Raw genomic sequence first — 26,658 nt, 5'->3', positions numbered from 1 at the left:
TTTCTTTTTTCTTTTCTTTTTTTTTTTTTTAAATACTAGACTAAGACTTGTGTTAATATAGACAATATCTCCCTGACTAGAACCACAAGCTCCTCCTGAAGCCACCGGAAAGCCCACTCCATGGACTGTGAAAGCAAACTGCTCAGGCTATTGCTAACTATAAGGAAGTAGGTCTTGTGTCTGTGCTACTGAGCTGCACAGGCAAGGAAGAACCATTTGGAAAGCAATCAAAACAATAATTACAGCTAACTAAAATAACACTTTAAATTATTTTACACTACTATATGTTTACCTGATTCAGGATTTACTGGATTCAATCTACAAAAGGAAAGAAATCTTATTTGATAATCTCCTCAAAAAATATGACAATTGACAGTGCTGGAGATGGAAACCACGGTCTCACACACGGTAGGGAAGTGCTCCACATCTGAGATGTTGACGTTAACAGTGCTGCTGCTGCTGTGAAGTTGAACTTTAAAATCTCAAACTAGTGCTACTGAGTGCTAGACCTTATAAAGAAGCTGGAAAACAATCTACTAAGCTCACAGGATGTAAGAGAATACAGTAATGAACTCTGTCTCTCCTTTACATTTTAAAAGTACCATAGGACACTGTGCATTTCACACAACAGTAAAAGATGGTAAAAAAAAAAAATCACATACTAAGTAAATTATTTTATTATTTCACTTAAGTAAATTATGTAGACTTGACAATAAAAAACATTTAAAACACACATCAGACTTATTGCTTGAAATTTTTATTAATAGAAATTTATTTTGTTACTACCGACATACTAATTGTTGTTATTATTCTTCCAATAAACTTCATGGTTTGAAGTTAGAATGCCGCTTTAATAGAAGAAAATCATTTAAATAAATATTCTGGAGGCAAATCATCATCAATCTTGCCATCCAAATTACAATTCAAAGAGCTGGAGAAATGACTCAAATATTAAGAGCACTTGTTGCTCTTACAGAGCTCTGATCCAGTTTCAGTTGCCAGCACTCACATGGTATCTCACAAGCATCCATAACTCCAGGTCTGATGCTCTATGACTTCTACAGTCACCAGGCACACGTATGGTACACTTACACATGTGCAGGCAAAACAGATAGACACATACAAAATAAACAAACAAACAAATAGATGATACAATCCAAGTGCTAGGGATATAGCTCAGAGGTAAATCTTGCTTAATATGCATAAGACCCTAGAGTCAGTCCCTAGCACCTGCATTAGGAGGAGGAGGAAGAGGAAGGCTGTTCTATAATACAAACACTTACGTCTTTAAAATAGCGCTGCAGTAACGAAAGCCTCACGTCGTGAACTGCTGCACAGGTGTCCCAAGGGTAAATCTGTTCCTCTTCAGTGATTGGCAACTTTTTTGGCTCAACATTGTCCCGGCACTGGCCTAAAACTAAATAACAACAGAGACAAAAGTTCATTAAATAACACAAACACCTAATTTACCAAAACAACCCAGGTTATCCACCACAACAACCAATAGTAAATTTAAATTTTTTCAACTATTTTTAAATATCAAAAATTAATTCTATTTAAATGTCAATCATAAATGCTTAAATCTTTTATTTAAATGTTCTGAAGGCCTTAATCCTAGCACTCAGGAAGTAGAGGCAGGTAGATCTCTGTGAGTTTCAGGCCAGCCTGGTCTAAATAGTGAGTGAGTTTCAGGACAAAAAAAAAAGAGTAGTGTTTTAATTGTCAAGTAAACAAAGGCCCAAAATATGAAAGTATTCACTCTTAAAAATAATATTGAGGTATGGTGGCATATTCCTTTGATCCAGCACTTGAGAGGTAGAGGCTGGAAGATCTCTGTGAGTTCCAGGCAAGTCGGGACTATGAAATGGGACTCTTCTATCACAAGGATAATAATAAAATATGTAGGTCTGAATGCATGTGGATGATTTCCTAAGTCTGTCACTGACAGGACCTGGAACTATGCCTGCTCCCTATCAAGCTTCTTCCTCTGTACAAGCTGTGTCTCAGAAGAGCAAGCAGTGCTGCTGGGAGAAAACAGTGAGCCCAAGGCTGGAGAAGTGCATGAGGTGACAGACACAAGGGTGCCACCACTGAGGGGATCACTTATAAGGAACCAAGGAAGAGAAACAGGACAAATTAAAGAAATTTGGTTATCAGAAAGCATGGTGCAAGTGTCAGATGTTATGTTCACAGACTCAGGCAAAAAAGAAAATATGATAAAAGATAAAAAGCAAAGTATTTAACCTTATGGGTTACCAACACCACACAATAGCTATCACCTAGAAGAGAACACTCTGACATGGAATCCTCCTGAAGTGATGCCTTTCTCCAAAATGTTTACTCTGAACCTCACAATAAGAGAATAATCACACACACCCACATGTTCAGTCTATGGAACAGCCAAACTTGGGTAAAGACCTTGAGAGATTGTTCTAAATTAAAGGAAGCCACACAAATAAGAACAAAGAGAGAAGAAATATATGCTATAAAAGATGCTACTGGTTCCTACTACAAAGAAAAGACAGGTAGGTAGGGTGAAAAGTATGTCAGTTAGCTGTACATACTCACTCTACAATACAGACATGTATCAAAACATCACAATTATGAAATAAACAAAAAACAAGAGTTTAGATAACTGGGAAAATTTGAATATAAACATAATATGGAATAATAATATTAAATTTAATGATTATGATAGTAGTGCTGTTATTATACAAAAGGATGTCCCTGATTTTCTTCTGGAAAAGGATGTTTGTGCTTCATGCCTAGATATGTGTTTTCTGAGGACACAAAGTATCAAATGTACAACGGGTAACAGGTAGAAGGTATTCAATTTTCTGAAGATACAAAACATGGAGCAAAAAACTGGGAAGCAGACATAAATATGGCAGACAGAGAAAAAAACTAATGCTATAATATTGTAAGTATAAAACATCAAAACCTGAAAGGATTACAAACACAGACACATATCACACAGTGCATATACATTCTAAAACACCACTGCACCACAATTTATGTACTTTTTTAATCTATCATTGAAATAGATTTTTAAAAATCTATTTTAAAATGCATCTGCATGGGAAGAGCTGCTCCTAAGGATGGAAACAGGTATACATGGCACATCTGGCTTTTGGAGAGATTTAGAGTAGTTGTGGAAATAAAGCAGAAAATCAAGAGGATCTCAGCTAAAACAGCACACTGTGCGACCCTACTATACAACCAAATTCATTCACTAGAATTTTGATGAATGTTTTTGCATCTACATTTGGTAATGCATTCTAGTGCTTATGTATGAAGGGAATACTAACGTCACATGGTAATTTTGAAAATGTTCCTTCCTCTTTATTTTGGACATTTCAGAAGGCTTGGTATTAATTCTTTTAATAGTCAACAGAATTCAATCTCCTGTACTTTTCTTTGTTGACAGGGATTCTGAGCTTCCTGCCTCCACATCTCCCGAGTGCTGAGATTATAGGCATAAACCATTACCCTCTAATTATACATTTAACTCAAAGTTCTGTGCACGTAAGCAAGTATTCTACTGACTGAGCTGCATCCTGAGTTCAAGTCTTTCACCTTTAATCTACTCGTATCTTTAAGTCTAAAGTAAATTTCTCTTTTTTATTTTATTTTATTTTATTTTATTTTATTTTTCGGGCAGAGTCACACAGGGAAAGCGGGATTCAAACCAGGGGAGAGAGAGAGCAAAGGGCACGGGTTCACCCTCTGCAGGCCAACACCTAAGCCTCTGCGCCACCGCTGGCTTGCTTCTCTTTTTTTAAAAAATGAATTATTTCTTTTAATTTTATGTATATTGGTATTTTGCCTGCATGTATGTCTGGGTAAGGGTGTTGAATCCTCTGCAACTGTAGCAATAGACAGTTGTGAATTGTTACGTGGGTGCTAAGAATTCAACCAGGCCCTCTGGAAGAGCAGCCAGTGGTCTTAACCACTAAGCCATCTCTCCAGCACAAAAGTGAATTTCTTATACAGTATGGTCATCTTTAAAACTCATTCTCAATCTCCATCTTCTAACTAGAAAATTAAGTTCATTACATATCAAATGATTGCTTATTATTACATATCAAATGATTACTTATAAAGAACTTAATTCTACAACTATGCTATTTCTTTGTGATTTGTTCCTGCATTCATTACTGCTCTCTTTCATATTTCATAATTAAATTTTCTAATGTGGGATTTTGAGTCTGTTCCCATTTCTTTAATATGAATTTTTATTATTTTCTTGCTGAGGAGGTTGTTTTTGTGGTTACCTGGAGGATAGAATTAACATCTTCACTTTGTAAAAGTGAATTTTGAATTAATAGCTACTTAGTTTCAATAACATATAAACCTCTATCTATCTCACTCCTTCCTCTACCTTTGCCTCTGTGTTTTTGTGTAAATGCCTGCAAGTTTTACTTAAGAATACACTGACACTTGGTTTAAAATCTAGATATGCAGTTCTTTACAGACTTAATTTATTCATACATCCTGTTGCAGAAGGACTAAATCCATTAAGATGAGATCATCTAAGAATTATTACTACTTCAAAATACCTCAAAATGGGAAAAAATGGACAACATTCAGACAATTTTTTTTAAATGTTTTAAAAGGCATATTGGTAAATAGCAATCTACATGCTGGGTCAGGAACTACTTCTGCATGCTATTTCAAGAACCCCAAGAAACTGAAACAGAACTGGCAGGATATGTCATATGTAATTAGAATACTTAAATGGACAACACTGACAGACCTAAGAGGCTTATAGATTTTAGAACAGTTAAATCAACGAGAAAACTAAACTCTCATATGAGCTCTCATTTAATATAGAGGTGTCTGTTATAGACGCCATTCTCTAAAATGTTTCTATCAAAAAATTTGTTTGAATTCACCTGATGATGCTTGTAACAGTACAACCAGTCCTGTAGGTCTGTCTTCAGAAGAAGGACCACTCTGTCCACAAATAACACAGTCATACACAGCCTCAGAAACTTGCGGTTCTGCAGTGGTAATTTCCATAGGAATGTCGTTCTCAGGAGAATCTGGAGGGGGAAAAGCTGTAACTCTTAAAATAAAAGTTCCTCTTCATTACGCACTCTCACAAAGATCTATTTCAAATACTTTTTAAGTTAAATACTAACAAAACTGTATCATAATACAACTGAGACCATTGTTCAAATAAAATGTCAGCCCTAACAAAGACCAAAAATGTGAAGTTGATTAAGCAACTTTAAGTAATGCATGATCCAATATTTTGCTTTTATAACAATTACAGGTAAAAACTGAAACTAAAAAACAGAAACAAAAATATCCATGTAAGGGGCTGGTGCTCTTCCAGAGGTCCTGAGTTTAATTCCCAGTAACCACATAACCATCTGTAATGGGATCTGATACCAACTTCTGTCATGCAGGCATACATGCAAATAGAGCACTCATATACATAAACAAAAAAATCTTTTAAAAAACTGTAAGAGAAAATGTTAATTACATTTTAAGGAACAAACAGGTTGTTTGTTTTAATTTACATAAAGGTTCTGGAGAGAGGAAATTAAGATGGCAACCATTTAAAAGTTGGTAGTAGCATAACCTACGATAATAGAGGAAACACTGGTTCCTAATTCTCTATTTCAGTAATATCTCATCAAGGTTTATATAAGAAAATCATTATATATCCTCATTATGTATTAATAAAGCAGAACTATTACAGAAAATAACAATGATCTGGTATTACATCATTAACAATAAGAAATTAATAGCAAGGCACACAGCAGACACAGAAAAGTAAGTATCAGGTATTTTCTCATATACAGAAAACTCTAAACTGAAAAGATAATAATCTGAAAGAAGAACTATTATAGGGGGGAAAAAAAGGAAGGGGGAGAAAAACATATTTTTTTAAATAGACTGCTCATAGCCCTACTAGAAAATGGTAAGAAATAAGAAAATGGTACTCCTCATTATAAAAATCCTAATGCCAATATAAACTGAATTAAAAGGTGGCCTGATTTTTAGAAATATTAATGTGATGGCACTCAAAAATATTTTAAAATATTTTTTAAATTATTATATTAAGCATTACATTTAATTAATTAATAATTTTTTTATTTCAAAATATTTTTAAAATCACTATAAGGACCTTAAGATAACTTCAGAGAAGACCATCAAAATAAATAATTAAATACTACTGACAGACTTGACATATTTGAGGGACAGATTTATAGAAAACCAAAAAAGTCTCCTGAACAACTGCCTCTGCTCAACAACAAAATGGCTATAATAATGATCTCAGGCAGGTAATCTGGTCCCAAGGGTAAGGACACTTGCCCCAAACCTGACAGTTTGAGCCCCATCCCCAGAACTCACATGGTAGAAAGAACTGACTGACAAAGTTATCCTAGGATCTCCACACACCTACATCCATGCACACACACAATAATAAAACCACTAATCTGATCATTCATTCTATTACTCTATTGTTTAAATAAAGACAGTAAATTATCTGTACTATTTAAACTGGTAAACATTCAGATTAAATTATCACTATAAATAATAACTAATTGTAAGAGTTTCGAACTAAAATTTTTGACTTACCAACATCCATTGCAGTTTCCATAAAGCTTTTCTGTCGTGAGGCAAACTCCGCAAGCAATTTCTGCTGCCTTTCTCTAGCCTTTTGTCGCCTAAAGAGAAATACAATTTTAAGTACATGATGTGTTCAAAACTAATCTACTGTATTTCAGGAACATGTGATGTATAAATGGCCACAAAACCAAGAGCGACCTATTTCCTATATTACTGTATTAAATTTCATGCAAGATTTGAATGTTCCTGAGCTGAATCTATCCCTTCCAAACCGCTTCAAACCTACTGTCTGTATAAGTAAAAATAAAAGCCAATATCGACTTTAGAGTATAGCACTGAGATAGATTTTTTAAAAAATCCTAAATCCTCCACTAGGTATCCCTAATTTTAACAAAGTGGCTGGATATGTGATTAACTCAAAAAAAAAAAAAAAAAAAAAAAAAAGTAGCCTTCCTACTATATAAATCACAAACGGACTAAAAAAGAAATCAGGAAAACAACACTTTTCACAGTAGCCTCAAATAATTTATCTTGAGGTAACTCTAACCAAGCATGTGAAAGACTTTTATGATAAAAAAAAAAAAACTTCAAGTCTTTCAAGAAAGAAGTTGAAGAAGATATCAGAAGATGAAAAGACCTCCCATGCTCATCAATCAATAGAATAACAGTAAAAATGGCCATCCTACTGAAAGCAATCTACAGATTAATATAATCCCCATCAAAATCCCAATACAAGTCTTTACAGACTGTGAAGAGACAATTCTCAACTTCATATGGAAAAACAAAGAATCCAGAATAGATAAAGCAATTATAAACAATAAAAGAATTGCTGAATGTCTCATCATTCTAGACTTCAAGTTGTACTACAGAGCTATAGTAATAAAAATGCATGATACTGGCATAAAAACAGACATTTGGAACCAAATTGAAGACCCAGACATAAATCTACACACATATGAACACCTGAGTTTTGATAAAGAAGCCAGAAATACACACTAAAGACCACATCTTCATCAAAACAAACTTGATGTTTGCCTATAGAATATAAATAGATCCATGTTTATCACCCTACACCAAATTCAATTAGATCAAAGATCTCAACATAAAACCAGATAAACCTGATAAAAGAGAAAGTGGGGAACAGCCTTAAAGGCATTAGTACAGGAGATGAAATCTCAAATGGCTGAGAAACACTTAAAAAAAATATTCGCCATCCTTAGCTACTTATTCTAGTTTATTTTGTCATACTTAGTTGTTATCTCTTAGAAACTGGTTCTTTTCTAATGAGAGAAGTGGTTCCAGAGTAAAGGGAAGGTGGGGAAGAACTGGGAGTAGAGGGAGAGGAAACTATACTGTATGAGAAAAGAAACTGTTTTCAATTAAAAAGAGAGAAAAAAGAAAAGAACAGAAAAGGAAAAAAAAGAAAATCTGGATTTCCAACAATATAATGTCCAAAGTACTTGTCAGAGGCAGCAAGAGCAAGAAGTCCTGTCAGCACAGGACAGTAAAGACGTTCTATTAAAATCTATGATGTTTACATATAAAGAAAGTCTAAAAGATAAGAATAATCACTTATTGCTACCCTAAGACTAGCTGTCTCCTAATAGCAGGAGCAGAAGCCAGTAAAATTCTCAAAGTACTTACTCTTCTACTAAGACTATTTCTAGGTTAAATTATTTTGTGCAAAGCAAAATAAGTGAGTCCTAAAATTAGCAAAGAATAAAAAGCATTCTAAATCTAAGTAATTATCCCTTTGGATTATTTCATAATTCTTTTAGCACTTATCATTCATCTACTTCCAAAGAATATTTTAAGACTATTGGTAAGCAATAAAAAATAAATTAATAATATAGAATTTTATATATAAATACAAAGGCAAAAGGAAATTGTAAAGACATGGGCTTCCCCTGATTGTATTATAGAAACAATACTACTACCATGAAATTGTACTTCTATTAAGGAAGTTAGAACAATAATTTTATCAAAGAGCAGAGAAAGAAACAGGTTAAAAAGGTAAGCTGTTGGGCTGGAGAGATGGCTCAGTGGTTAAGAGCACTGACTGCTCTTCCAGAGGTCCTGAGTTCAATTCCCAGCAACCACATGGTGGCTCACAACCATCCATAATGAGATCTGACGCCCTCTTCTGGTGTGTCTGAAGACAGCTACAGTGTATTCATATACATAAAAGTAAATAAATCTTTAAAAAAAAAAAAAAAAAAAAGGTAAGCTGTTCATTAGTCAGAGAGACAATTATTTAAGCTTGCATGACCATAACCAGATGCAGATCAGAGTCTGTGATACAAAGCACACAGTATACAATATACAGCTCACTTCCTTCTGATACCATTCTACAGCTAAGCACTATGAAGTCACATTATGCTAAACTGAGTTCATGTATAGTCATTTCTATGGGAACCTAAAAGTAATTTTCTCTTCATCTAAAATGAAGCAAAGATGTAACATCTAGAATTTGAAAGCTGAACTGCTAACAGCAGTTTGAGAATCCTTATACATCACCCCCATCAAATCAGTGGAGGAAATCAAGAACACCTACAGAGAAAGGACTGTGGCACTTACAAATAATTTTCAAAAGACTTACTTACTTTGTAGGTAATTCAAGAGCCATATAAGAAACTGTGCTTTGTTGTTTTATATCTATATCTCTTTTGCATTGTTTTTGAGCCAAAATATTTTCTGGGTTAATCATTCATCTTACTCAAATTTAATTGTCTATGACACTGATCATTTCAAAAAAATAAATCTACTCACCCACACCTTGCACACATGAAGGAAGGCAATCATTGCCAATAGTCTAGCAAACAAGGGTACTTTACAGTTAAAGAGTACAAGAAAGTGGTTACATGCAGGAAACACTCAGCAACTGAAGGGACAGATACAGAGACCCACAGTCAAACATTAGGTGGAGCTTGGGGAACTCAGCAGAAGAGGAGGAAGAAGACTTGTAGGAGCAAGAGGGGTGAAGGGTACCTCAAGAAAACTCACAGAACCACCCACAGGGGCTTACAGAAGCTGAACTGACAATAACCAGGGAGACTGCACGGGACTGACCTAAGCCCTCTGCACATATGTTACAGTTGTGTAGCTTGCTCCTCATGTGGGACTCTGAGCAAAGGCTATCTCTGACTGTTGTCTGCCTTTGGGAACCTTTACCCCCACGGGGTTGCTTTGTCTCTTCAATAGAAGATATGCCTAGTCTTACTGCAACTTGATATGCCATGGCTGGTTGATATCCATGGGAGGCCTGCCCTTTTCTGAAAAGAAACTGGTGGGGAGGGGCACTTGGAGAAGGAGGGGAAGCTGCAGTCAGGACACTGAAGAACAGCATCAGCTTAAACCCATAGTTTTGAATACATAAGAAAAGATACAAAAAAAAAAAAAAAAAATTGTTTTCTGTCTCTTCAGCCCCTAACGCAAAGACAGGTATTTTTTTCCCCAGTTCTATTCACTAAGAGGACCTGAAAATAGCTATACTTCATTAGAAAAGGTGCAAGGATTATAGTTTTTAAATCCCATCCTCTAGTAAAAGCAACCAGAACTCCATGGGATATGGCTGGCTTCAAGTGCAAGATGAGCCTGGGAACACCTCTCTACCTACAGAGGGTAGTATGTTCAGTAAGTGAGAAGAATCAATCAAAAGAGACGAAGATTTAGCATTAAGAAACTCTTGGTGGCTAAACCTAGAACATTTGATCATCAGAATGAGTACTAAACACATCAGATAGATGATAATTCATAAAATAAACCAGAAACTTCATGAGTCAAATAAAATAGTCCCTTCAAAGGTGATAAAAAAATAAATAAAAATTACAGAGTCTCAAAGTATACACCAGTCACACAGACGGTAAGTGGACAGCGCAGCAGTCTGGCTGACCACCCCTAACCAGCAGTCAACTAGAAACACACTAGCAGATCAAGTACCTGACAGAAGCTGCATAGCTCACTGATGTCCCTACAGGCAGCAGACAAACCCATGGTGAAGAAGTCTACAATGCCACCACTGTCCTGACCCTTCAGAGGTTCCAAGGTCATAAAATAATAGATTGATAAAATTGCTCCACATTGAAAGAGACCCAAAAGATGACAACAATTCAACTCAATAAGCAATTGTACACTGGATTTTTCTTTGATGAGAAACCTTGAACAGCTACTTAAACATGGGATCTTGTAATTTAATCATATCTAAATACAAGGTTAACTCCTTAAGATTATAGAATCTTATAGTTCTGCTGTGATTATGTAAGAGAAAGCCTTTACCTCTAGGAACTATATACTAAAGTATCCCAATGTGGAGGGTACCACACCAGCAACCTACTCAGACCTCAGCAACTTCCCGAAACCATTTCTCTACATTTAAGATTACTTTAAAATAAAGCTCATAAAAATTTAACTGTATCCTCAAAGGAGAAATGCTGTCACTAAGGAATATATATAAAGATATATATGTATATATAAAATGTGGCTGCTTAAAGCACTCCAAGAGTAATGCAGAAATATTTTGGTAGACAGAAGCTTTGATCAATCCATGTGGGTATGGTCTCTCTTATCACCACAGGGTAAGCTCTGAAGATCCAGGATACTTCTTCTTTCATTAATGCCACAGTGCATCTCACCTCTAAGCACATACATTATGAGTCTATCTGCTGCTAAAAGAATAGCCAAGTAACAAATCTGTGTTTCAAACATAAGAGAATTTATGGTATAACTAAAATTAAAATGAATTTCTTAGGTACTTAAAAGAGCATTTGCTGCTCTTGCAGAGGATCTGTATTTAGTTCCCAGTCCTCCATGTGGCAACTCATAATCATTTGTAACTTCTGTTTCAGGGTATGCAACACCCTCTTCTGGGCTCCACAGATACCAGGCATACACAAGGTAAGCGGTCATACATACACCCATGCATATAAAATAAATATTTTTAATGTGTTAAACAGAGTTCTGTGAAACCAACTTTTTAACAAAATTCTACATTATTTCTTTTCTAAATTAGGCACACATGTAAATAAGGACCATTAACAAATGACAAGTTCTGGTAGATTCGGTACATTTCAGAATTATTCTGGAGGTTGAGGATGCTAAGTAACTGATTAAGACTTAAGACTTCTATGCTGGCTAGTCTTATGTCAACTTAACACACAAACTAGAGCTATCTGAAATGAAAACTTAATAGAGAAAAATCCCTCTGTAAGCCCCAACTGCAAGGCATTTTCTTAACTAGTTGTTGATGGAGGAGGGCCTAGCCCATTGTGGTGGTGCCACCCCTAGATTGGTGGGTTTGGGTTCCATATGAAAGCAGGCTGAGCAAGCCATGAGAAGCAAGCCAGTAAGCAGCACTATGCTATGGCTTCTGCATCAGCTCCTGCCTCCAGGTTTCTGACCTGTTTGAGCTCCTGTGCTGACTTCCTTTAGTGATGAATAGCAATGTGGAAGTATTAGCCAACTAAACCCATTTCTCCCCACCTTGCTTTTGGTCGTGGAGTTTTGCTGCAGTAAGAGAAACCCTAAGGCAACTCCCATTCATACTTTCATGTTCTTTCTATGGAATCAGTGTATTATGGAAAGGATGCCAAGGTTTTTATAGATGAGAACTGCCAATACTAAGAGTTTATAAACTGTCTTTCATTATAGCAAAACTTAATCCAAAACAGAAGAGACACAACAAGATTCAAACTCATTTCAATTCCTTAACTCTCTGCTATAGAATTAGTTCCAAATGTTCACCAATGTCATCACTGCTGAAAGGAGTCTCCTTCGCTTTCTCTCTCTCTCTCTCTCTCTCTCTCTCTCTCTCTCTCTCTCTCTCTCTCTCTCTCTGTGTGTGTGTGTGTGTGTGTGTGTGTGTGTATGTGTATGTGTATGTGTAAGAGAGGGATGAGGGAGGGAAGAAGTGTGTCACTTTTTTGTAGTGCTGGGACTTAACTCCTGGATGTTAGGCATGAGTCCCCCACTGAACTACATCCCCAAGTCCTACAGCATTACATTACAAGGACTTTTGTAGAAATGGTATCTAAACTATGTCTTCTAGTGTCATACCTATCATTAGCAATGATTACAAAATACTCTTAACCAAGTAAACTTGGATTCACTACATGTTTACCTGAAAACAGAACAGCCTAGTATAATCAGGAGAAAATACTTCCAATGTAAAGAAATTAGCAGAAGTCAACTCATTTTTAACCTTTCACTTTTATTAGTAGATGCATTAAATTTAAATGCCATTTAAATTACACATTGGTTCTTTAGAATCCCTATTCGTAAAGTATAATACTATAAGAAAAATTAGGACTACTACTATTATTCTGTTCACCCTCTTGTGGTTTGCTTGTGTTTTTTATGTTGGTGTGTACACTGTATGCAGATGTGGGTGGCAGCACAGGGACTTGCTCTATCAGTAGCACCTTATCCCCTTGACACTGGGCACTCAATGAACCAGAAGCTCACTGTTTCGGCTAGCGAGTCTGGCCAGTGAGCTCCACAGGCAGACACAGCCACGCCCAGATTTGACAGGTGCTATGCATTGGCTCTCTTGCTTGTACAGTGCACTTACCCACTCTGCCATCTCCGCAGCCCCTGTGTACTTTCTTTGTCTCTAAAAACAATGTTTTTCTTACACAACCATATATGTGACTAAAATGGCTTCTCCTACAGTTATCACAGGATGGTCCCCTTCATAACTAGCAAGTTACATGAGACTGCCAAACTTATGTGAACTCAGAACGCCAAACAAGATGGACAGTTTTTCCTCTCTGTCCTCTTACATCGTCGTTAATGCCACCTGTACTCATTAGTTTTAATTGTCAACTTTACCAAGCTTCGAGTCACCTGAGAAGGGAGCCTCAGTTCAGGGACTGGCCTGTGGCCATGCTTGTGGGAAATCATCTTGATTGTTACTGACACAGGTAGTCCAGCCCTCTGTTGGTACCACCATTCCCTGGGAAGGTGGCCATGTGCTATCTATATATAAAAAGCCAGAGAAGCAGGAACCTGAGTAATGAGTCAACAAGGAGCATTCCTCTGTGGTTCTATAATTGCAGTCCCAGAGATCCGATATCCAGATGACCTCTTCTGACTTCCATATGTACCAAACATACATGTGCCGCACATACACACATAAATTGAAAAAAAAAAACTAACTAAAGAGTTTTAACTTTAAAATATTAGGAAACAAGTCAGCAAAAGAAAATTTTAAGAAACATTGCTTTCTCTATTAATTGGCAATCATGTACTAATAAACACAAGTACCAAAAATTCAAATAGTTGCATTTTTATTTTAAAAAATACTTAAGAGCTAGTGAGATAGCTAAGCAGGAAAGATACTTGTTATTAATATTAAGCTTGGTAACCTGAGCTCAAATCCCAAAACCCACAAGCTGAAAAGACAGAACACACTTCCAAAAGCGGTCCTCTAACCTCCATATGTATACAGTGGCATACCTGTTAACATGCATACAAGCATATGTACATGCATGCACACACACAATAAATAAATATTTCTTCAAAAAAGAACTATCCAAAATACTTAAATTTGTAATTTAAAGTTAAGTTAAACCTTCTTTTTGAACAGCTAGAGAATTCTCAGGTACTACAGCAGTAATAGTATTAGCAATGTTTCTGAAGAAGCTCCCAACTTTCAATGGTAATTTCACACTGAGGTCAACAATACCCATCTTTTTATCCATAAGGTACTCTGAATCACACACACACAAACACTGGTTATAGCCAATCATTTACCTTACAAAGGAAGCAGCTGTGGCTGCTGTAACTGAAATAACCAGGTCATTAGCCCAGAATGACTGAAGAAGAGAAAAACATAAATCATCAACTGTTAAATATTAGAACATTAAAAATAACAATACCTTTCCTCCTTGTCCAGAGTTTTCTTCTCTGCTGCGGTGACCTTCTTGGGTGGCACAGGAGGGGTCACTTTTCTGCATATCTCCTCAATGATGCGCTTGTTCATCCTGCTTTGCACTGCAGCTTTTAGCAAAATTCTTTCTACAGCAGTTATACCATCTCCATGATTGTATTTTGGAATTTCTGGTTGTATTAAAACTTCTATGTCATCAAGCCATGGAGGATAGTAAGAGTTTTGTTTTCCTGAGAGTTTGTGGTGAAGTTTTATTAGCAAAGACAATATGCTTTCCTTAATTTCCAAAATGGCTGTGGTTAGCTGGGGAGATGAACCAGGAGCGGACCATTTACTTGGAATCTTGGGACGAACCACCTGATTTGCTTCACTGTTGCTTCGGTTGATGATCTCCTGAAACTTCTTTCTACGCTCTGCTACTAAGCTGAAAACTTGAGCTGTACCAGAATTCTACCAGTAAAAGAAGGACAGAGAGATGAAGAAGTTAGTCAATAAACAATTCTAAAAATATATCATTGTATTTTTCCAAAGGGAATGCTTAAAGTTTTCATCTAAAGATCTCTCTAGAAGATAAACCCATTTCCTTCACTTCTTTCTCAAATAGATATAAGACCACTTTATGAGGATAACGGGAAGGGACAGGAGGTCACTGGCAGTCACCCCTCTGTTACTACCTGAGCCTATGTTCCACAAAAAACAAACACAGCTTATGCCATACCTTCAGCCATATTACAAAATGACAAAAAAAAAATTAAAAAAATAAAATCCATAAACTAAGCTTCTCAGTTTAAGGAAAGCTGCTGTATTATACACCCCTCACCAAGAAACTGCTTATACTCTATTAACTTCTGGAAGGATACTACCACATAGAAAACATTTTCATTTTTCTTCATTTTTTAAGACAATAAGTCTATAGTAAATATAAATTTCACTTTTAAGAAACTTCAAAGTTTGAAAATTACCAAGATTACAAATTTCAAAACTGAAATGTAAGGATAAATAAAATGTAAAGACTAATTAATTTGCTTCACACTGCACATCACTGTATGTTATTTGAGTAGATATTTTTAGTCAAGTGTTCTTCTCAATAATTTGTCTTCTAAACAGCCTTTTTGCTAAAGCAAACACATCAGGCCTCTTACAAATCATCTTTTAATTAAAATATGAATCAATTTAATGGATCTCATCTTTCTAAAATGAGCATTAAAAAGTAAGTGCTTGTAAGTCAAATTATAGTACAAAATTTTAACATTCAATGTTTTTAAAGTACTCTGTAACATTAGAATCACAAGAGCCTCTGATAGAGGTTCCAAGTTTTTAATTAAAATCCTTTACAATGTTCACAACAAAACCATGTCAAATGCAAGAAATATTCTAACAAATAGACTTGACTACAAGAAATATCTAATTCAACTCTCTCTATTCATATGATACCTAATTTATAGAAAATAAAACTAAATTATCTGGTATGTCATCTCAATACTTTTCCTTTTTTAAATTTTATTTATTTTATGTATATGGACATTTTAGCCACATATATGTCTGTGCATCACATGCATGCCTGGTGCTTGGGACTGGAGTTAACAGACAGTTGTGAGCCACCATGTGGGTGTTGGGAATTGAACCCAGGTCCCCTGGAAGCGGTGACAGTGCTCTTAACTGCTGAGCTTTTTCTCCAGCTCCACTTCTCACTTTATTTTAAAGATTAATTAAGCATCATGCAAAGAGCTGGTTTTCACAATGAGTCCCAAAACACAACAGACAAAATACAAGAAGTTATGGGCCTGTTAACTGTCACAGAAGCAAAAGAAAAAAAATATTTTTAATGGGCATGCTGCCAGCAATTACACTTACTTTGATATAGGAAATAGTCAAGTCATTTTTAATATGTTAGTAAGACAATTGCAATACTAATGTAAGAAGATCCAAATGGGCCACCTGTAACTGGTCCAGAACACTTTTAACACTAAAATGAAAAGTTTACTACTAACCACTCGGCATTTTTTGATCAGTAACATAAATTTATTTAAAATTAAATATAAATAACTTTATTAAAAGTAAAAATACTAATTTCAAGAAATCTTTTCAATTGAATTATATTAATCACACACAAACACACACAAATACTTCAGTTGGTTTTTTCCTCATTTCCAATTAGCCATGTTGCTAGTTAATGCAAATACCATACACATCTACCTCTCTTTGAAGAACTTTAGGCCGTCGGGAATTCTAGCAGGTTGAAGGAAAAAGATTGGTTAAGGCAACAGTGCTCAGACATATCAAGAAGTTCATGACAATCTAAAGCTCCCCTAGCAATGGTCTCTTCTGAACGCTATAGGTTATCTAAGCAATGTCTCAGTATAACATAAGTCTTCTCATCTCCCTCACTTTTAAACTTACTTGTAAAGAGCCCAAACCATCAGAGCTCGTGCTGGCGAGGGAATCCCTTTTCAACTCAGGAGCAGTCTCTGGGACTCGCACTCTAACATAATTTATAAAGTGCCGCATGTTTGATACCAAGTTACTGCCAGGAAACCAACTGTCATGACAACGTTCTGGTCCACCCATTGATACCTAAGACATATGTGAATGAATGAATGAATGAATGACCGAAAATAAGTGCTCACGCGTGCATACACTCCCCAAAATCCATAATTTATGTTCCCACAATAATACCAAAAATACATAAACGGCTTTCTTTAATTTTTTTTTCATTTAAATGATACATTTCAACAGTTTTATAGTTTCAAAGGACCATATGTATTTTAAGAATAAAGCTTTTTTAAGCCAGAGAGTTGGCTCAGCAGGTACACTATCTGTCAAGCCTTACAACATGAGTTAAATCCCCAGGTCCTACATGGTAGAAGGAAAGAAACTCCTGCAAGCTGTCCTCTACCTGAACATGTATGTGCATCAACATCCATACACACAAAATAAATTAATATATAGGACCTTCTTATCAGTTCTTTAGATTTAAGAATTAAAAATCTAAAAATAGGGACTGGAAAGATAGCTTGGTGATTAAGAGCACAGTCTGCTCCTCCAAAGGACTCAGGTTCAGTTCCCAGCACGCACTTGGCAGCTCACAAACATCTGTAACTCCAGTTGCGGGGAATCTGATGCCTACTTCTCGACTCCAAAGGTATTGCATACAAATGCTGTAAAGATAAGCATGCAGGCAAATGGCAATATACATAAAAACAAAGTAGTGTACACATTTAGTTCCAGCACTCAGGAGGCAGAAAGAGGTGGATCTTTGAGTTTGAGGCCAGTCTAGACTACAGAGTAAGTTCCAGAGAAACTCCATCTTGAAAAAACAAAACAAAACCACTGAATCCAAAACTGTCCTTAGAAAGAACTGCCCTAGGCAGTTGGTTCTAAGAGGCAGTGCTTACCTCTTCCTCCGAGTCATCCTCAGCTGAGTTTTCCAGGCCTAATTCAATAAGGTACAACACCATGCACAGCACATGTTCAGACAGATTTTGATGATCCATCAGAATCTTTAAAAGAAATAAAAACAACTCATTGCTCTTTTACAAAATATATTTCATTTAAAGGTCCAAAAATATTCTATTATAAACAAAAATCATAATCAGATAATTACCAGATCTATAAATCAGATATGTAAATGCAAGTCTAGTGAAAATACAAACTGAAACAAACTCTAGGTTTCCTTTGACAACTATGTAGAACGTTTTTTACATTTATTTTTTATTTATGTGTATGGAGTATGTGTGCACATGACTGCAGATATTCTCATAGACAAGAGTCATATTTTTAATCCCCTGGGGCTAGAGTTATAAATGGTTGTGAAATATGCAATGAAGTTGCTGGAAACTGAACTCAGGTCCTCAGCAAGAACAGGATGGGCTCATAACCACTGAGCCATCTTTCCATCTCCTACATAGGAATATTATGCAGTATCTGCAAATAGGAGTTTGAAGACTTCATAAAGAGTGCCATAATAAACAGTTCACAAGTCATTAATATAAACATAGTAGTCTTTAATAAAATAATTTACCAAGAATACTTTACATCCTAATCTTCTGATAGTCTTCTGAAGACAAGAAGTCAAATTTAACAAGATCACTCATTTAAATGTAACTGGTGTTGGCTAATAGAACACAATATGAAATATTAGCATTCATTGCGTCTGCCTTCAAAGTTCTGCGCCTCTAAATATTTTGTGGATCTATATAAATTTGTAAGCCAATGTGTGGTTTAAATGATAAGAGGAAAAAGGAAAATTCTATGAGTTTTACCTTATCCATAGATCATACAACTCAGACCTTACTCATCTTATATAGGATTTCAGGGCTGTAAATAGCCCAGTGACCAGAAGATACCTAAACTTCTTCAGGAACAAGATGGCACAGCAGCTTAGCAACTATCATCTGTTCTCATTATAAAAGGCATGTGACCAAATGGGGAAGGAGCAGAAGAAAGGGTTCAGCAAGAGATGGCCCGGTGGCTTCGGGGTTGATAACGGACTGAAAAGATGGTGAGTTCAGCTGAGCCTGACAGGAACAGTCCAAATGAATGGATGAGGAAAACACTAATTTTTTGTAACTGACTGACTGACTTCTTAATATTTGACAAGTGGAAGGGCAACTCCACTTTCTCTTGTAAAACCTCATTCTTAGAAAGCTCTGTTTATATCTACTTGACCTGTAGCAACAACCTTTGGCATTAGCTTTCCCATATCTAAAGGTGAAAAGGAAGCCCAGGTTATCTGAGATTGGCTTCACTTTGAATCTGCCATTTGCTTAAAACAATGCCTAGGGCTGGGCGGTGGTATCGCACGCCTTTAATCCCAGCACTTGGGAGGCAGAGGCCGGCGGATTTCTGAGTTCGAGGCCAGCCTGGTCTACAGAGTGAGTTCCAGGACAGCCAGGGCTACACAGAGAAACCATGTCTCGAAAAACCAAAAAAAAAAAAAAAAGAAGAAGAAGAAGAAAAAGAACAATGCCTAGGAATTAGTGCCCAACACACAGTCAGCAGGTGGTACCAAGAGTGTGCCAATCAGAAAGAGCCCAAGGAGAAACCTGAAGTGGAAGCCTCCAGAGGTCCCAGGTTCTAACCCAGCACATTATGGAGGGAAGCAAGGCTCAAACCATCCTCAGCTGTCTTAGCATCACTACACACAGCTCTCAGCCTCCCATGCAATGCCCACCATTTCTGTCTCCTCTTGATAAATAAAGCATTGCTACTAAATCCAAAGAGATTTTGAATAGAAATCCAATGGCATTACAAATTTAAGTTAGAGAAATAAAAGCTAAAGATCCTGAACAAAGAAATAAAGCCATTTTCTGGGAAGTGTCACCATGTTCTTTAGTATCCCACATGGCGAGGAATGACAGCATCTTGCTGCAAGAGTCTTCAGTAAAGTTGACTTGACAGCACTCAGCAATTAAAGTAGGCCAGAAAAGCTATTATAAACAATTTGAAATTGTAAAACATTGGCCAAAGAGTCTTGAAACAACTAAAATACTGATCTGTCTGTCATCTCTGATAAAACTCATCTAGATTAAGCAAGTTTTAAAAGTTAAAAAGGTGACTTCAAAGAGATTCTCAGTAAGGCTTCCTTCATTTATCATGAATTATTATTATTGATCATTTGAACAAGTTATTAACCTCTAAATCTCCATTCTCACATTAAAAATTGAGATAAGACAGAATATAATGCCTGTGGTTTACATTCAGTAACAGAGGGAAGTCTGGCTCTGGGAAATCCTACAAATTACATTTGCCTACAAAATCAACACAAACTGTTTTCCAATATAAAAGAGTTCTACATATTTTAATGGAGAAGAGGGCACTTTAAATCATTTTTCTGAATAATCCTTTTGATAAATGATAAAAATAAATCTTTCAAGGCACTTTTAAAAGACACTAATCTAAAAATCTTAGCCCAAAATAACGTCTAGCTTTTATAATAGCCATAGGTGATACTGAAAAGAAGTGTATAGAAATCTAAAAGCACCGTTTCATTATGTGGTAAACTTAACCAATTAATGCATGCTTTCTTAAATAATTAAAAATTATCTGTTGTCAATATTTACATACAGAATATGCTCAGTTTTCTTTTTTAATTTTTCAAATAAAGAATTATACATTTTCTTTATTTCTAATTATATAACACTTATCCCCATTATTTTATAGATGTTTATTTATATGAGCAATATACTGAAGGTATGATTATCTTTCATCTCTTATATAGTTTAGATTATTAAAAATCCCAGAATATATATACATATTACATATATGTGCATATGAGTGTGTGTACAAACATATATATACACTCTCTCTTTATATTTCATGCAACTTTTAGAACACAATGAAATAAGTTAGTTTTGTGAGAGGACTCTCCCAAATTGAAACAAATTCTAGGTAACAGGAAAATAAAGGATGTTTCAAGTATCTGAAGAACTTGCATTCAAATCTTTCTTTGTCAAATTCCTAAGAGGTAAAAAGCAGAGAGAACTGCTCTAAAGTGAGGCTACTGGCTCACACAGCAGCATTCACTTTGTCAGGCAGGAGGACTGACTGCTACTTGCTCCTTAAGTCTTCCTCGACACAGCGCCTATAGCCACAGCACTTTGCACCTTACAGAAGCCATAGCAAATGCTCCAGGTCTCAAGGGTTTGTCTGAAGCTGAAGAACAAACGTTTCTCCACAAAGAAATTCTTCCTAAGTTTTCAATTTGAAATTCAAATACATGTAATTATAATTTATCCTTACACATCAAAAAATTTATAAACACACTTTGCTTTATAAGTGGTACCTTCATATAGCATTGAGTACTTTGATTTGAAAATTACAAAAAAATACATTGTAATCTAAGTCATTCTCATCAAATCATTACTATACCTTGTAAAGCAGAGTGAACAGCACAATGTGTAAAGTTTTACAATGCAGAAGTCTCATGAGACCTTTATAGCTGGGATGGAGTGATGTTCTTTTCTTATAAGGAGGCCAGGGATTGCCAGGGAATTTTCCACTTTGTTTTAAACTGTAAAAATAAAACAAAATCAACTTTATATGAGACTCAAAAACTATGGTTTAAACAGTAATTTACGGGCATTAATTTCTATTTTATGTTTTTCTATACATTACTAATTATTCATAAATGCTTTAAAAAGCCAAACAGATATTTACTCACTATGGAATACACGTTACTTTTCCTTTACTATTGGATAAAAATTAGTTTAGAAAGCTAGACAGAAAAGTTGAAAAATGAATGTAAAACTGCTAACAAAAAAAAATAAATGAAAAGAATATATAATAAAATTTTTAGCAAAGTGATTTTCTATTCTAACCCTCGACAAAATCAGTAATCAGAAAATGCCCCCACTACTAATAGCTGGAGAGAAGCATAGCCTTCTGACCCTATCCTTGAGCTCCTAAAAGAGGAAGAGAATTTGGGGGTGGGGGGGGCAGCAGGAGAAACATAAACATTAACACTGTGGGCTATCAAGATGGCTCACCAGGAAAAGGTGCTTGCTACCAAGACCTCAAGACAGAAGTTCAATCTGCTGGCCCTACATGGTAGAAGAGGAGAACTGACTCCTACAAGTTGTCCTCTGACCTCCACACAATCTGTGGCAACATATGCATGTGTACATGCATGTGCACACACACTGAATGAACGCAATTTAAGAAATAAAGTATGAGTAGTATGTCTACTGTGCTGTTTAAAGGTGTTGGACTCACATAAGGCCCAGTCATGGAAATAAGATCCCTCTATTGCTGAGGCCTAGGAAGTCTTTAATCTAAATGAAGAGAATAACTCAAAAGAAGTAAGAAGTCTGTATCATCTAGAACAGAAAAACAAGAGGACCCCAGGAACACAGTAATCACAATCTATTTTTTTTAAACCATACATCTTTCTATTGTTAAGTCAAAGAGGTATCAAAATTAAATCAAAATGGAACTAGGCACAGGGCAGTCAACACAGGAAGAATAAGGAGGGATGTGGGACCATGAAAGGTAGCCTGGTCCCTGGTTGAGCTAAGGCTAGAAGCCCCAGAGACTCTGAAGGGATGGTAGGAGTTTGAAGGAAGCCACCGTATCTGAAACCCTATCTTAAAAAAAAAAAAAATGGGGGCGGGGGGGGGGAAGGGGTGCGGCTAAAAGCACATAGGCACCTGGCATGTATCAGCCTGCATCCACATTCAAACCAAATTAATTTATTATTTAAGGAATGGGGCTTGGTCCTTCAAGCTTGATGACCTGAGTTTGGATACTTAGCAAGCATAAAAGCCAGACATGGCCATGTCTGCTTGTAACTCCAGTCTCAAGAGTTGTAGCACCCTCTTCTGGTCTTCCCAGAAACCAGGAACACATGAAGTGCACTTTTATACATGCAGGCAAACACTCATACACATACAATAAAAATAAACACATCTTTTTAAAAATTAAATAAACAACTCTTAAAAGAAAGTCTACCCAAAAAATGTCTATTTAAACAACAGACGAAGCAGGGCAGTGGTAGTACACAGCTTTCATCTCAGAGCTTGGGAAGCAGAGGTGGGTAGATCTCTGTGAGTCTAAAGGAGCAGCCTGGTCTATAGAGTTCCAGGACAGCCAAGGCTACACAGAGAAACCCTGTCTGAAACTGAATGAATGAATGAAAATAAGACTTTGTTTCCCAGCACCCACACCAATGTTCAGAAGCACCATTTCACTCCAGCTTTAGGGGACCCAACATCTCTCGAGTACACAAACTCCCACACATACATGTAACTAAAAACAAACTTTCTGAAGTGGAGGCTGGCAGGTTGGCTAAGTAAGAGTGATAGCACACAAGTCTAGGGATTTAACATCCATCTCTGTAACCTACATAAAGGTGAAACTAAGTTGTAACATTGCCCTCTGATCATCTCTGACACTTCATGGCATGCATATGTCATTAGAAAGACAACATACTCACACATATAATAAAGTTTTTAATTAGAAATCTTAAATGCACAATGGCACTATCAGTTTCTGCTATCTCAATAATGACAGGTGAGACAGTAAGCCCTAAAATAAACAGAGGATGAAAACTGCCCCTCACCACTGCAAAAGAACTCTGCTGTGAGAATCCCTTTCTACTGAGAATAAAATACCAAGCACCGTTAAAGGTAAGAAGACAGAATAGTAAAATCATGATTTGAATTTGATTCAAAGCCATTAAGCCTAGTTTCCCTCCCATTTTGGCTTACAGAATAATGACAAGGCAATTGTATTTGGGACACTATCCAAAGATACTTCTCTGAGAAAGCTACCCTAAACAACCAAACACAAGGCTTCTTAACAAACCTAACGGTCTATAAAAATTCTTATTCACATATACCCAGAATTATGAGAATCTGAGGAATGCCTATGCCCTAGAAGCTAAAAATGAAACAATACGTAATGTATCTCAAGAATGAGACTCATTATCTCAGGGATAAGGGGAAGGGGGGTGGAAAATGAAAATCAGTTATACTGTAACAGACTGCACAAACAGGAGAACCTGAGCTTACATCCTATAGCCCAGATAAAAGTCAGGATCAGTGGTACACTATAACTGCAGCACTGGGGGCAGAGACAGCAGATCCTAGGAGACTCTGGGCAATAAAATAAACAGGTTTAAGCTCAATAAATGTATCCGATCTCAAAAATAAAATGGAGAAATGACTCAGGAAAACAGACATGCCTACTGTCAGTGGGCACAGCTACACATGTGTGCATGCAAGCATGCATACACACGCACACACACAAGGGATGGGAGGGGCAAGAACTAAAATGATAGAAGGAATGTGGAAATCAAAGAATAAAAATAGGAAAATAGAAAAAATGTTTAGAAACAGTTTAGGGAGTGTGATTTTATTGGATTGTATAAAGTAGTTATCAATAAAAAAGTACTTAGACCTACATAGCTAATGACACATTATTCCTCCAAGACAAGGTCTAAGTCAGTGTGTGCCCATAGGTTCCTCTGCACTGGTAACCAATGACACCTGAGTCAAGAGGCTGTGGGGATCAGACGTCAGCAGCAACTCTACCACTCTTTAGGGAATGCCAAACTCCCTGGGAGACAAGACTGTGCCTTGCTGTTAATTTTTTTCTCTATACAAAAGAAATAAACTGCTCAGAATTAAATTAAGTCTTTAATCCTAGTACTCGACAGGCACAGGATCTGTAAATTTGAGTCCAGCCTGTTTTACATGTTGAGACTCTGTCTGGAGAGGGAGGGAGGGAGGGAGGGACGGAGGGACAGAGGGAGGGAGAGAGGGAGAGAGGGAGAGAGGGAGGGAGAGAAGGAGGGAGAGGGAAAGGGGGAGGGGATCACAAGGGGAAGAAAGGGGAGGAGAGAAGAAATATAGAAGCAAAAACATCAATTTTGCATCTTTCAATTTATTTTTCTTTTTTCTTTTTGTTTGGTTGTTCTTTGAGACAGAATCTTACTATGTCCTGGAACTCACTATGTAGACCAGGCTGGACTCAAACTCAGATCTGCCTGCCTCAGCCTCCTGAGTGATGGAATTAAAGGTGTGTGCAACCATGCCTAGCATGTTTCAATTTTTCAACATGAACTATTCAATTTACTTACCCAACAAATAACGACTAGGTGAATGCCTACTAGGAGACAATATAGAGCTGCCACAGATCCTGAGATAAGTAAGAAGCGAGCTGGACAGTGGTAGCACACCTTTAGTCCCAGTACTCAGGGGGCACAGGCAGGCAGATCTCTGATTTCCAGGCCAGCCTGGTCTACAGAGTGAGTTGCAGGACAGCCAGGACTATACAGAGACATTGCCTCAGAAAAAGAAGGGAGGAAAGGAGGGAGAGAGGGAGAAAGTGAGGGAGGAGGGAGGGAGGCAGGCAGAGAGGAAAAAATATAGAAGCAAAAACATCTTCCCTTGAGAAGCTAAGAAGTAAATAAACACATACAAGCAAATAAATTGGCACAAAAGGACAGAAAATATGAAAAAAAAAAAAAAAAAGTGGCCAAGTAAACAGAGAAAAGGGGAACCTCCAAGTGCCTCCTCCAGGACTCTAGACAAAGGCGGAGAGATGATGGCACCTGAGCTAAATCTGGTTTTATTTTAAGGGATTTTGTTTTGTTTGTAGGAAGTTTCTTTTTTTCAAGTATAGTCTAAAGTGAACATTCATCTAGTATTTAAAAATCCTGGTGGAAAGAAACTTTCAGTTATACCTAACAACTATAAATATACATTAACAGTTGTTTGAATATTAACTAAAGATCAAAATTTTATAAATATTCTGAAAAAAATAAATCTCATCTAAATTGTTTTTTCCTACTCTTTATTAAATTATTTTATTTATTTACATTCCAAAAATTGTCCCCTTTCCCCAAGTTCTTCCCCCGACACACCTCTGAGAGGGTGCTCCCCTGTCCGCCCACCCACCCCCACCTCATTCCACCAGCATCCCTCTTCCCTGGGGCATCAAGTTTCCACAGGATTAAGGGCATCCTCTCTCACCAAGGTCATAGACGGCAGACATTAGTCTGCCACCCATGTGCCCAGGGCCACGAACTGGCCTGTGTGTGCGTCTAAATTGTTTATTAAAAACCTTTAAATGTTATTTTCTCTTAGATTAAGTATATTTAATGAGATCACATTGTGTGTTTTAAGTAAAACTTCTCTACAGAAACACAGATTACTCTGTAATGACACTAGTTGGCGTGTTAGACTTACAAGGCTGTATATCTGTCCATTGCGGACTGCACATCTCGGCGGTAGACTGTTCGAAGAATGACCATGACGGGATCAAACTCCTGATCCCAGATTTCAGCTTATGAAAGAAAGAAAGCAGAAACAGAAATCTGACTTCTTAGCAATAAAACCAAACTCGAATTACTTATTATATTCATTGAGAACATTTAAATTAGAAAATTGGAAGTTAAACTTATCAATTTGTCTTAAAGATCTTGATGTTGTGGCTACTTTTACTTTTTAACATCAGGAACGTTCTCTTAGGTTCTTCAAGCCTCCACAAGCAAAAGTTTTATAACATATAACAATGCCTCACATAAAGTTTAGATCACTGCTATTGGGTTTAAAGATTGTTTTTCTTATTTTCTTGGTAAGTAAGATGCATATTAGAAAGAAAAAGAGTAAATACCTTTAAAATGATTCAATTGTAAAATTATAAAAACTAAATTTAAAATGTACTGGTCAGCTGATTTTCCAGGT

At 36.5% G+C, this 26,658-nt stretch overlaps 1 protein-coding gene across 6 annotated transcripts in view; it reads right to left on the bottom strand.

The window, feature by feature from the left end:
* Ubr3 (ubiquitin protein ligase E3 component n-recognin 3) overlaps positions 1 to 26,658 on the bottom strand; it is a 145,208-nt gene that overhangs the window by 50,377 nt on the left and 68,173 nt on the right. For 3 of the 6 annotated variants that reach the window (XM_076928887.1, XM_076928886.1, XM_076928888.1), the window contains exons 19-26: positions 26,161 to 26,257; positions 21,341 to 21,482; positions 17,866 to 17,970; positions 16,871 to 17,044; positions 14,460 to 14,920; positions 6,595 to 6,683; positions 4,896 to 5,060; positions 1,284 to 1,417 (exon numbers count right to left, since the gene is read on the bottom strand). In XM_076928887.1, coding sequence (XP_076785002.1) covers positions 1,284 to 1,417; positions 4,896 to 5,060; positions 6,595 to 6,683; positions 14,460 to 14,920; positions 16,871 to 17,044; positions 17,866 to 17,970; positions 21,341 to 21,482; positions 26,161 to 26,257 — 1,367 coding nt within the window. The remainder of the gene's footprint in view (positions 1 to 1,283; positions 1,418 to 4,895; positions 5,061 to 6,594; positions 6,684 to 14,459; positions 14,921 to 16,870; positions 17,045 to 17,865; positions 17,971 to 21,340; positions 21,483 to 26,160; positions 26,258 to 26,658) is intronic. The other 3 variants (XM_076928889.1, XM_076928890.1, XM_076928891.1) reach the window with 1 other exon arrangement.

This window comes from Arvicanthis niloticus, chromosome 2 (genome assembly GCF_011762505.2).
Source record: "Arvicanthis niloticus isolate mArvNil1 chromosome 2, mArvNil1.pat.X, whole genome shotgun sequence".
NCBI classification, from domain to species: domain Eukaryota; kingdom Metazoa; phylum Chordata; class Mammalia; order Rodentia; family Muridae; genus Arvicanthis; species Arvicanthis niloticus.
This window is presented reverse-complemented; position numbering and strand designations above follow the sequence as displayed.